Source organism: Macaca thibetana, chromosome 4, assembly GCF_024542745.1.
Source record: "Macaca thibetana thibetana isolate TM-01 chromosome 4, ASM2454274v1, whole genome shotgun sequence".
NCBI lineage: Eukaryota > Metazoa > Chordata > Mammalia > Primates > Cercopithecidae > Macaca > Macaca thibetana.
Window position 1 is genome coordinate 128325454 of NC_065581.1, and position 13129 is coordinate 128338582.

At 48.7% G+C, this 13129-nt stretch overlaps 1 protein-coding gene across 1 annotated transcript; it reads right to left on the bottom strand.

Annotated features, from left to right (window-relative positions):
- Positions 1 to 1964: 1964 nt before the first annotated feature.
- Positions 1965 to 5387, bottom strand: SLC35D3 (solute carrier family 35 member D3). Its single transcript, XM_050786253.1, has 2 exons — positions 4767 to 5387; positions 1965 to 3741 (listed from the first exon to the last, which is right to left on the bottom strand). The coding sequence occupies exons 1-2, from the start codon at positions 5203 to 5205 to the stop codon at positions 2930 to 2932; spliced, it is 1251 nt and encodes a 416-aa protein (XP_050642210.1). The 5' UTR covers positions 5206 to 5387; the 3' UTR covers positions 1965 to 2929.
- Positions 5388 to 13129: the final 7742 nt, after the last annotated feature.

The following is a 13129-nucleotide window of genomic DNA, read 5'->3' on the forward strand; positions in this document are numbered from 1 at the left end:
GTTATAGGAACGGGTTGTCGAAGCGAGGGCTCAGTTGGGTACTAGGTGGGGGTGTAATCTCAGAAACAAGGGAAAATCCAAGTTGTCAGAATGGGGTAGATCGAAAAAGACTGGGTCAGTCTAGCAACAATGGTGAGTGACTTCCAGTGGAGTCCCACCCATACGGATATCCTGGAGCTCCTCAGAAGCCCCCTGCCTGCTTGATGCAAGGTCTTACTAGAGCCCGAAAGTCACGGTAGACCAGAGTCTCGGATTGCCTCCAGTGCTACCGACAGTGGAGGAAGGATTACTTTTATACGTCAACTTGGCTAGGCTGTGGTACCCAGCTGTTTGGTCAAATAGCAGTCTAGATGTTGCTGCAAAGACATTTCTAAGATGTGTCTTCCAATTAGTTGAAGGCCTACAGACCAAAGAGCGAGGTTTCCAGAAGTAGCAACATCAATTCTGCCTCAAGACTGCAACATAGAAACCCTGCCTGAGTTTCTCACCTGCCGGCATGGCCTACAGACTTCAGACTGCCCCACAATTACCACTTACTTAAAATCTCACTCTCTTATGGGTTCTGTTTCTCTAGAAACAAGAAGTCAAATACAGTGTCTCTATAAGTTCATTGGCAGTAAAGAGTTAATCCTTTTGCTATAAATGCAAACTCACATTTTTAACCAAAGGAGATTTCTTTTTTTTTTTTTTCAGCGAAAAACAATCATTCTATCCACTTATGTGGCAGTGATAGCCACAAGAAATATATGCTTCATCCAACTTTGCTGCTTTTCATTAATTCTCAGCTTTATAGAGTTGCAACGCGATGTTGCCCTTTGGCATGTTAGCATTAAAATTAATGCTTATTTTTTAAGAAGTCATCATAACCCTGGCAAACCATTTCTAACTGCAGTATGTGAGGTTTCCTACATCTTAAATGGCTTGTGGAGGCACCTCTGGAAACAGTCAATTGCCTGTGGAAACCAGCAAACCAGGGCCAATCACAAACCACAATTACACTTGCTCAGCTGCTTGTGGAGCCAAACTGATGGAGCTGAAACCTCATTTTTGCTTCTGCTTTTTGCTTTGCTTTCATTTTTAGAAAAGAAAGAAAAATATAAGATGCTACTATCTGAGAATCTCAGCAACATGCTGGCAGATCTGAGTAACCCCCTCACTCTCAAAGTATGTCTCCTGCCTGGAGCTCACAGAAGGCTTCCTGCTTGGTGGACATGACCATTTATTACTTCTCAGACTCCATGTTAACTGAAGTCTGGTGTGGATGGCTTTCGTACCTCAGTGCGATGGAGTGTTTTATCATTTTCTGTTTGTTTGTCTGTTTGTTTTTGAGGCGGAGTCTCGCCCTGTTACCAGGCTGTAGAGCAATGGCACGATCTCAGCTCACTGCAACTTCCACCTCCCAGGTTCAAGCGATTCTCCTGCCTCAGCCTCCTGAGTAGCTGGGACTACAGGCACACACCACCACATCCTGTTTGTTTGTTTTTGAGACAGGGCTTCACTCTGTTGCCCAGGCTATAGTGTAGTGACATAATCAGAACTCACTGCAGCCTCGACTTCCCCGGCTGAGGTGATCCTCCTATCACAGCCTCCTGAGTAGCTGGGACTACAGGTGCACACCACAACGCTTTGCTAATTTTTGATATTTTTTGCAGAGATGGGGTTTTGCCATGTTGCCCAGGCTTGGCTTGAACTCCTGAGCTGAAGCCATTTGCTTGCCTTGGCCTCCCAAATTGCTGGGATTAGAGGCATGAGCTGCCGCACCAGGCCATTAACAGCTTCCTTCACTGGAAGATGTGTTTCTGTTTTTGTTGTTATTTCAAACCAAACAGCTTTGTTAATTTAGGAAGTTTCCAGTGGTGCGGCCCCTACACACCAGATACTATGACCACACATTGGAGGCAAACACAAACAACTCTACAGCAACAATAGAACAGGTGTCTAAAATAAATTTCTAACAATGTATCTTTTAATATTAGACTCATACTTTATTTTGACAAATTTAAGATAGAAAAATATCATAATGTGAATATAGCAGTTGCTCTTTTTGTAACATGGTTTGGGATGTGCAGCACAACTTGAAAGGACTTGCTTTACAGGTGGTCCCTCTTCTGGCTGGGTTTCAGTTAATTCTGAATTATATTCCAGCCATTGCATTTGCTTGAAAGAATATTGGACACAGTAAAAAAAAAAAAAAAAAAAAAAAAAAAAAAAAAGAACAGGTTTGGCATTCAATAATAAATATTATAAAGCAATGAATGGAACAACTTTTAAAATAATTACTAAAAGCAAACTTTAGACTTCATGATTAAAGCTAAGAACTCATATTTTCAAAATAGCTTTAACAGTTTCTATCAATATATAATACAATAATAGGACACCTATTTTTAAAAAACAAGTGAGTAGAATCAGAGTAAATATGGTATTTCAGATGACTATAATCAGTGAACATCAATTCAGTATATTTATATATCATTTCAGCAATATACTTTTTGCCCAGCTGGCGATAAAAACTGTAGTTCTATCATCAAAAATGCATCCCTGAATGTCATCTTTGAACTTATTAAGTGCTCTCATCATTTCTACACTCTATCTTTGGAGGGGGTGGCTTGGGGACTCTTGGTACATGCAGATATTTAGTTATGGTTATAATGACAAAAATTAAATGTGCCAGGAGTCTGAAGCAGAAACCATTGCCTTACTTTGTTAAGTACCTTCACATTCTTTTGTCTCTGTGATGCCTCAGGTGAAGTCACACTAAATAATTCACACAGGTGCTAATTTTGTCGCTCTGTCAGTACCTTTCAGCTTCTTTCTTTTCTTCCCTTTCCCACTCCTCAAAGAATAAAATGGGGAGGCCTCTCATTAAAACATGTCATTTCTAACATATAAAATAAGTGTATGCACATAGGTACATACATGCATCTCCTTCTCAAGGACTGGGTAACTCCTCATTTTCTATCAAATAATCCTTCTTCATATACCTGGTTCCCCTAACCAACCTCCACACCTCGAGGTAAGCATCTTTTAACGACCTCCTGCTCCCTTCTTCAGAGCTCCCAGCCACCAGCGGGACTCCTCGGGGGCTGCCCCTGACCTCTTGCTTGCTCTGCTGATTGGGGCCATCTGCTGCCTCCCCACCTTCTGACGGGCCATTTCCTCCCTCCCCAGGCAGCTCCTCCATCACGAATGGTAGCTGGTCTCCACTTAGCTGCGCCTCCTCTCCCCTGGGTTGGGCCTCCAGGTCCTCGTACTTGCTTTGCTTTCTGGTCTCCATGAACTTGGCCACACAGTAAATGATGGAGCCCAGGGTGTTCACCACCACGCCGGCAATGAACAGAGAGGTGGGTTCCACGTCGCTGAAGGCCACCATGCCCACCGTGATGGTGGCGATGCTCTTTACCACGCCCACGAAGCTGGTGGTCACGGCCGAGTTGATGTAGGTGCAGTGCAGCGTGGTGAAGTTCATGGCGCAGCCGATCAGGATGCAGGCCACGAAGATGCAGACCATAGCTGGGTCCTTCCAGCCAGGGAAGGTCCAGGCGTGGATGGAGTCGGTGCTGGCGAAGGAGCAGATGACCAGCAGCGGAGTGGCGGAGACGGCGATGACGTACTGCGCGGTGAGGGGCCCGTGCTCTGTGTCAGCGCTGGCCTTCTGGATGAGCACCAGGTAGGCGGCGTGCACCAGCACCGCCAGCACTCCCGTAACGTACCCGATGGGGTCGCCCGTCAGGTCGCCGGCTCCTGCGGCGCACAAGGAGGACGGCCGAGCCAGGGCAGGAAGGTAAAAGAGAGAAGACAGCAGGTTGGCGTCGGCGTGGACCCACCGGGAAAACGCGTCGGATAGGAAAGGAGACTGGGTTCGCGCCCCAGCTCTGCCCACCGATTCGAGTGACAGACGCCCGCCGTCCCTCGGCCACCCGTGTCAAATGCGACAGCCAAACTCAGTCAGTGCTCAGAGCGCCTTCCCGCCATATCCCCGGGTCACCCCATCTTCCCCTGTCCACGACAAAGGCCCCGGAGAGCGCAGATGCCCTCGGGGCAGGTGCTGTGGCTTCCCCGAGCTGGCACCGAGGTCACTCCGGCGCGTGGTACCTGCACTCCGCAGCCCCTGCCCCGTGGGGCACCAAAGGGAGAGGGAGCCCCAGCCAGTGGCCTGTAACCCAAAGGGGCCAGGAGCAGGGGAGAACGCCTGTCCTGGCCCCCAGTGAAGCTTCCCCCTGCCCCGGTTCTCGTCTCGCTCAGCACCTGGGTCGTCTGCCTCACGCCCGCAGTCCCCCGCGCGGCACGAGACACCCCGCAGTAGCCCCGGGAGCCTAAGCTTCGCCCCCATCCCCCACCTCCATTCCAGCCCCTGGTGACCCAAGGAAGTTCACGGCCCCCTCCTTCCGGCTTGGTCCTGGCTTGGAGAACTCCAGCTCCCAGGCTCAGGCGGCCCTCCCACCTCTCCCAGAGAATGGGGTGACAGGGGAAGACCAAGGGAGGGGGCAGCAGGAAGAGCGATGCCAGGTGAAGCAGGGTCGAGGGTCGGAAGCCAGGACATTAGGGGGTAGGGGCACTTGCGGGAGGAAACCGGAGAGCTGGGGAGCTCGCTGGGTCTCGGAAGTCCCTTTTGCGAGCTAAGCGACCACTTTCAAAGCTCTCCGTCCCTCTCTGCCTCAGTCTCCCCATCTGGAAGTGAGGTCGTTGCACTCAGTGATCCCCGCGGTCTCTGCCCGACGGAGAGGGGTGGGTGGGGTCGGCTGGGGGTCGCCGCGGGGCCCGCTCACCTGCCAGGGCGGCGCCGCAGGTGGTGATGAGCACGGCCGCCAGCACCCCTGGCGAGGGCGCGCCGTTCTTGAGCACCAAGACGCCGATGAGCATGGTGACCAGGGGCAGGCAGCGCTTGAAGACCACGTACATGGGCAGGCTGAGGCCGCGCAGGGACCAGAGCGTGAGGCTGGACTGCAACGTGGAGAGCACCGCGACCCCCGCGAAGGAGCGCGCCAGGCTCAGACCGAAAGGGGGCACGGCTATGAGCCCGAGGCGCCGCAGCAGCTCCAGGCTCAGCGCCGCCGTGGAGCTGGTCAGGCACTGCACCAGGGTCAGGAAGGAGAACTGGTAGCGGCTGATGAGGAACTTGAGCAAGATGTTGAGGGAGCCCGAGAAGACCCCGTGCGCGATGGCCACCGAGATGCCCAGCACTCGTCCCCGGCACAGCTGCCGCATCGCGCCGGCCTCGCTGCACCCAGCGGTGGCGGAGCTCCGCGACCTGCGCGCGAGGAGCCGGGAGGAGCGGAGTGAGGGCGGCGGGGGCGCCCGCCCAGCGCGGCGGTGAAGGGCAGGGGGCGCCGGCTCGGCTGCAGAGGGCAGCTCTGGCCAGGCGTTCTCGCGGTTCGGCAGCTCTGCGTCCGACTGCCCCGCAGCTCCGGGGAGGCAGTGGCGAGGGCGGGGGACTCCGAAAAGTGGCAGAGGTGGCGGGGGGGCCGGTCTGAGAGGAGTGGCGGGAATCCTAGCGACAGCTATTTGTAAGTGGGTGATGAGCCGCGGTGGGTTGTGTCCCGCGCGGTTTCACCGTCAGGGAAGACGCTCTGCTGAGGGAAGCGGGCGGCTGGGCGCCCCGGGGCGGCTGCCGCAGAGCGGGACGGGGGCTCTTGGGGCGCGGCGCCCCTCTCCTCCCACAGTGCCAGCGGCTCTCGCTTGCCCCTTCCTCCCAGCCGAGGGGCTTGGGTTGGAGGGATCGGGACACAGCTAAAGATTTTAGAAACAGCGCATCAGGATCGAGCGCCGTTTATTGGTCGCAACAAGTGACGGTGCCCCCAGCCCCATCGCCCCGGCGCTGCAGCGGCTTTTTCTACCCACGGTCCCTCCCGGTGCAGCGGCGGGACCTCGTCCAGCTGCCCTCCAGGGAAGTGAAAACCGTCGGTACCGGCGGGCTCCCGAAGCTCCCGATCCCGGCGCCGACGCCCTGGTATCAGCGGAGGAACCCGCGGCCCGGGGCGCTGTCCGGGGGTGCCTCGGGGCCCGGAAGCTGGCTCCTTCCGGTGCCAGGCCACGCGCACCGCTCTCGGCGTGCCTTCCAGAGAGGGTCCCGGGATTATGCGCGCGGCTCCGGGGAAGCTTTCAGGGGGTTCAGTGGTCTCGTACAGCAGCGGAGCCTGGTGGCGGGGACACACATTAGAATTGAGGCAAAGATGTAAATAAGCAAGCGCGCACAAACGAAGTCACAACCGCAAGTAGCCACCACCAGGAACCGAGAAGCTCGGGGGCGACGCTTCCCGAAGCGTGGGAGAAGGCTGGCTGCGCTCGCAGTATGGGGGAGTAGAAGGGGAGGGGGCGGGAACCCGGGGCCCCTCACCCTGTAGGGAGACTCCGCGTAGCATTCTCCGGATCCCAGGGAACTGATTCCAGGGAACCCTCACCCTGCGGGACCGTCGTGGGTTGCTTTCGGAAGCAGGAAAACCGGGAGGCAGAGGGCGGGGGAGTCATCACCTCCCTGGGCCAGGGTTCACACCTTTGCACCGCAGGACTTGTGAACTGTGTTTTTCCTATATGACTAAGAAAAAGGGAATTCTAATTTTGGGATGGGAGTAGGGCTTCGGTGACTCTTTCTTCTGAATTCAGTTCCCTGGAAAGTAACTCGCGCGGACCTGTAGTTAAATCAGCAGCAGCCAAGGGTTTCGCCCAGCCGATGGAACCGTTAAGCGCCAGGCAGTTTAGTTTTAAGGCGATTTGAAATTTGTGGCATTGGCCAGGGTTTGGCTGTAAGGGAAAGGTTCGAGATCGCTGCGCTCCAGCACCCCTTTCGTTCACCGCCAGCAGTTTATTTCTCTTAGCCCCGGGGATCGCAACCTCCTAACCTTTTAACGCTGCATCACGTTGCCTTAATAGACAGGATCCATTTCTCTCGCGGTTCTTCTGTTTTCTGCCTCTTACTTCCATCTCTGTGCTGAATGCAGCACACTTCAGCCAAGGTGTTGAAGTCGTGATTTACTGCAACAGGGGAAGAAAAAAAAATTACAGCAGGGATCAGCAGCATCACGGCAGCCCTTCATTTGGGCCAGCATTTTGGGCTTTGGATGCTCACTTTGGTGAGCTCTAGAGAGCTCGGTGTCAACCAGTCCATCAGCTCAGGTGCCCGGCGCCTAGGAGGGCCACCTCCCTGCCCCCCCACAGGTGGGCACTCAAAAAAATGTTTGTGAATGGTCCAGGGTGCCAACCTTCCAGGAATAGCTGGAAAGCATTATACTGAAACACGTGCTTCCGGTTCTCTGGGGAGCTCTTGGTTTTTGTTGCTAAAACTTGTGGTTACATACTATTGGCTGTTTAAGTGACTCTTTTTCTAGAGTTAATGTTATTTAGGAAATAATGAAGTCTGAAGCACCAGTTCACATTATGTGTATGTATGTGGTATAACTGTATATTCAAAATATATTGATTAAAAACTCTGAAAATTAACTTATAGACATCGGCAAATAACGGATTTCTGCTTCTAGAGACTATTCCAATGAAAGTGTGGCTGCTTTAAGCCATCCCAAGTGCATATTATTAATATAAAGAATTGGCTGCACAGACCTACTTTTGGAATGATTCATTTCTGCCCGCAATTATAATTGCATCCATTTGTGATACTAACATTAGGTAAAAGATTTGGGGCTGATTCAGCTATCTTACTCTTCTCATTTAGGCAAGACAATTTAGCTTAATATTTGAAACCTACAGTGGCATAAAATCGCACATTTTCTCCACTTTGTTGCATATAATTCTTTTGGAAAGAAAAAAAAAAAACCCCTTAACCCCCATCTCCCACAAAACCAGATACTAGATGAACTCCTTTTAAAAATTGTGAAAAACTAAGAATACCATGTTTAGCAAGGTTAAATGATCTAGATGAACAAAAATGTAGATCTAAAGGTCAAATAGCTATTTGACCTATTGGTATCAGGGTACCAAGGGTCTAGACTCAAGCACATCATCTTTGGAGCTACTCAATAAATATTAATGGCATTAAATAAATCCTTTAGTTTATCCATTCATTCAACAAACATATACTACAAGTATTTTGTGCCTAGGTACTCTGTTAGCCACAGAGGACTCAAAGATGAACACACCGCCTTTGTCCTTAGCAACAGTGGGATTGTGTGGCAGAAAACGGGAGCGCCAGGAGGGCAAGTACATCAGCTTGATAGCAGTAGCAGAGAAGGCTTCCTGGAGAAGGAAACATAGTCTCTTTGAAAGCTTATTTCATTATTTTTAATTGTAAAAGTAACACATGCTCATTGTGGTACATAAGAGAAAAACAAATTTATAAATAAGTAAACATGCTCTCTTCAGTATTCACCATCCCCAACCCTACAACATAGAGCTTGCTGTGCTCAGTGTGGAACCTTTCAGCCTTTTTGTATGTATGTTTTTTTTTTTTTTTTTTTTTTTTTTTTGAGACGGACTATTGCTCTGTCGCCTGGGCTGGAGTGCAGTGGCCGTATCTCTCAGCTCACTGCAAGCTCCGCCTCTCGGGTTCACGCCAGCCTCAGCCTCCCGAGTAGCTGGGACTACAGGCGCCCGCCACCGTGCCCAGCTAGTTTTTTGTATTTTTTAGTAGAGACGGGGTTTCACCGTGTTAGCCAGGATGGTCTTGATCTCCTGACCTCGTGATCCGCCCCTCTCGGCCTCCCAAAGTGCTGGGATTACAGGCTTGAGCCACCGCGCCTGGCCTGTATGTATGTTTATACACACACAAACTCCCCCTTTAAAAAAATAACAAAACCAGGATAACATATATATTTGTCTATAATCTCCTACTTTAAAAAGCACGTATTATGGGAATTAGCCTTCTAGATAGTCCCCAGTGATACCTGCTTCCCCACATTCACACCCTATGTTAACTCCTCCCACACTGTACCAGGGTTGGTCTGTGTAGCTAACAGAACCTGGCAGAAGTGATGGAGGTCACTCCTGACTTTAGTTTATAAAACACTGATGCTTCCATCTTGTATGTCCTTTTTCTTGTATCATTAAGTCTGGGGAAGCCGAATGCCACATTGTAGGGACATTCTGCCTATGGAGAGTCCCAATGTGGTTGAGTAATTGAGGTCTGATAACCATGGAAATAACTGTGGTGTCATGAGAAAATCTGAGCTCAAACAACTCAGTTGTTTCTGGATTCCCGACCTATAGAAACTGTGAGATGATAAATGTGTGTTGTTTAAAACTACTAAGTTTTGGAGTGATTTTTTTACATAGAAATAGCATATTTTTTCAAATGACTTATTATTTTCAATAACTGTTCTACAGTGTACCCTTTCTGTAGACAGGCATTTGGGTTTTAGCAAATGATGTAATGAATACCCTTGGACATAGCCATACTTCTACAGGTATTTTGGGAAAGGGGGAGAGAGGGAATCCTAGAGGTGAAATTGCTGGGTCAAAGGGTAATTTAAAATTTTGGCCGGGTACGGTGGCTCACACCTGTAATCCCAGCACTTTAGGAGGCTGAGGCAGGTGGATCACTTGAGGTCAGGAGTTCAAGACCAGCCTGGTCAACATGGTGAAACGCTGTCTCTACTAAAAATACAAAAATTAGCCAGGTATGGTGGCGCATGCCTGTAATCTCAACTGCTCTGGAGGCTGAGGCAGCAGAATCACTGAAACTGGGAGGTGGAGGTTGCATCTGTGAACTATTTATTGATATCCTTGTCCAACTTTTGTTTGGTATCTTCTTAGTGACTTTATTTATTTATTTATTTATTTTTGAGACGGAGTTTCGCTCTTGTTGCCCAGGCTGGAGTGCAATGTTTTGATGTCGGCTCACTGCAACCTCCGCCTCTAGGGTTCAAGTGATTCTCCTGTCTAGGCCTCCTGAGTAGCTGGGATTACAGGCATGCGCCACCACACTCAGCTAATTTTTTATATTTTTAATAGAGATGGCGTTTCACCATGTTGGCCAGGCTGGTCTTGGACTCCTAATTTCAGGTGATCCACCTGCCTCAGCCTCCCAAAGTGCTGGGATCACAGGTGTGAGCCACCATGCCCAGACTTCTTAGTGATTTTTAAGAGCTCTTTGTGAAGTTTGGCTATTAACCATCCATTCTGTGTATGTTGCCAGTATATCCTTTCATTAGGTCCTCTTTTAGCTTTGCTAGTGATGTGTTTTGCAATTTTAATTTTTGTATGTTGTCAATCTTACTCTTTATTTAATGCGACTTTTATTTATTTTTAATTATTATTATTTTTTTAGATGGAGTTTCGCTCTTGTTACCCAGGTTGGAATGCAATGGTGCAATCTTGGCTCACTGCAGCCTCCGCCACCTGGGTTAAAGAAATTCTCCTGCCTCAGCCTCCCAAGTAGCTGAGATTACAGGCACTCACTACCATGCCTGGCTAATATTTTGTAGTTTTAGTAGAGACGGGGTTTTGCCATGTTGGCCAGGCTGGTCTCAAACTCCTGGCCTTAGGTGATCCGCCTACCTTGGCCTCCCAAACTGCTAGGATTACAGGCATGAGCCACCGTGCCCAGCCTAATGTGACTTTTACATGATGGGTAAGAATTTACCGAGCCAAGAGCAGGGTAGTCCAGGCACATAGACCAGCCGAAAACCTGCATCACTTACATGAGGAATTTGTGAGCACACTGGTTGAGTGTGAAGAGAAGCGGTGCTGTAGACAGAGGCAAGGGCTATCCCTGGAGGACCCTGGCTGCTTGGTTAGTAAGCTTGAATTTTTTCCTATAGGTAATCCTATAAGCAGAGAAAGGTTTTATACTGAAATTGATGTAATCAGATTGCATTTGAGATCCATCTCCGGCAGCTGTGTTGAGGAGGAGGGCTCTGAGGACACAGAACTGGAAACAGACACACCATTTAGGAAGCTGCTGCAATTGTCCAGAGAAAAGCTAATGATGGCTTGAACTGGAGCAATGGTGGTTGGATTGAGGGGAAGAGATAGAAGGGAGCAGTGTTTAGGGGGTAAAAAGGATCTCATTCGATATATATGGAGAAGTGGGAATAAGGGAAGGACCAAGGATGGTGTTTAGGTCTTTAGCTTGACCCAAATGGATCTTTTATAACAGCTTGACTTTTGTCAACAAATGAAAAAGCATGTGCAGGAGGAAAAGCTGGGTTAGCAGGCAAGTGAGTTTGGTTGGAACAAAATGAGTGCAAAGGCTTGTGGGAAACCCAGGTGGGGAAGGTAGGTGTACAGATTTGGGAGTATTCAGTATTAACATGAAACTAAAAAGCATTTAAGTGGATCAGCAAATACAAGGAGAAGCCTTTTAAGTAAGAAATTCGAGTTCATTTTTGGAAGAGCCACATTATTGCTAAGATACACAGTTAAGAAGTGCCAAAGGCAGAAAGGATAGCTGACTCAGCCTGGATCTCCCTGGGCGTGATGGACCTTGGTAGGGTCACTCCAGACTAAGGCTCAGCTTAGCTCTTGAGACTTGGAAACTCAATTCTGTCAATTCCTTCAGGAATAATCAGGATCTACTCACCAGAGAGTTCTACATCTTACAACTATTTCTCAGTGTGCCAATTTCTGTTATTCTTAAGAAAAGGAGGCTATGTGGCAGGACCATGGGTTTAGATTCAATCATTCCAGATTTCAAATTCATTTCATTATTTTTTGGCTATTATGACTCCTGAGAACACTGGCTTCCTTGTCCTGAAAACAAGGAGGGCTACCTTGCAGGGATGTTATAGAGATTAAAAGTGATAACATATATAAAGCATCTCACATGGTGCCCTGACCAGAAATCAGTAACTGAGTTCCCTTTTCCTTTATCCACTCTTTAGTGCTGTTCTGTCACTACAGGTACAGGAGGAGCTTGTGGGGAGGCCCGCAAGATGAAAGCTAAAAGCTCAGCAGCCAGGAGACAAATGCTGATTTCCCAACCCAGAAAGAATGACTGGTCATCCTCTAAAGTCCAAAAGCTGCTTAACTTGTGATCTACCAAGGATTCAAAAATCTTGCACATTGTCTTTCAGGAGAGAATCCTTAGAGTTTTCCAATTCTAGTTCCAGGCAACCAACTGGATAAGCATTCACCCACTCTCACAATGATACCTGAGTTATATATTATGAAGCTAGTGTTCTAAACATCTCTAACATTCCTGGAGTAGAGGGAAAAAATAAATCAAGGGAGAGGTTACTTTTTAAATTATAAGTTTTTGTTTCAAAAGATACATGATAGAACATTTTATTAATAAAACCTCTCGCATTCTAGAAGGAAAGGAAATAATTTCATTGTAAATATTATCTGGGTTAGATATTTTTGAGACAAGGTCTTGCTCTGTCACCTAGGCCAGAATGCCTTAGCCTGGGTCACTGCAGCCTCAACTTCCCAGGATCAAGTGATCCTCCTGCCTTAGCCTCCCGAGTATCTGGGACTACAGTAGGCGCATGCCACCATGTCTGACTACTTTGGGTTGGATACTTTTAAGGGTCTATCTCAAATTCTGCTGATACAGAGAACACCCACTGTAAACCCACTTTTACTGACCACACCTTAGTATAATGCCGTTAGTTCATATAGAGGCAAGCAGCAAAAAAAACCGCTGTCAAACTCATCAGTGTGACAACTCTAAGGATGTGGCTAAGCACCATGTTCACTGCAGTATACTTTGGTGGTTAAGCGGTGTCCTCTTTATCGAACCTCTCAAAAGCAATCTGTATTGCTGATCTAAGAACCAAAAAAAGCTGAGCACCGTGCCATGTGCCTGTAGTCCCAGGTACTTGGGAGTCTGAAGTGGAAGGATGGCTTGAGCCTAGGAGTTCAAGACCAATTTTGGGCAACATAGTGAGGCTCCATTCTCAAAGAACAGAAAAAAAAAAAGAAAAAAAGAACCAAAAAGAGCTGTATTTTCCCTGAGACCATTCATTCATTTAACTAACAGTTGCTGAGCCCCTTCTGTTGCCTGAGCCAGGCAGGGTGCTAGGGCCAAGCCTGGCACAAGGACAGAGTCTGCCCTCTAGGCTATAGGCACTGAACTGTGTAGCTGATCAGATTTCCCATTTATGAGGCTAGAAACCTTAGCGGTAAATCTTTGGCCCAGTCAGTAGTAACTTTCCAGGACTTTGAGGTATGTATACTGAAGCCCCACTCCTGGCTCCACTTTCTCTCTCTGGTTCCACTTCTTAATTTATGCTGTTTTGCT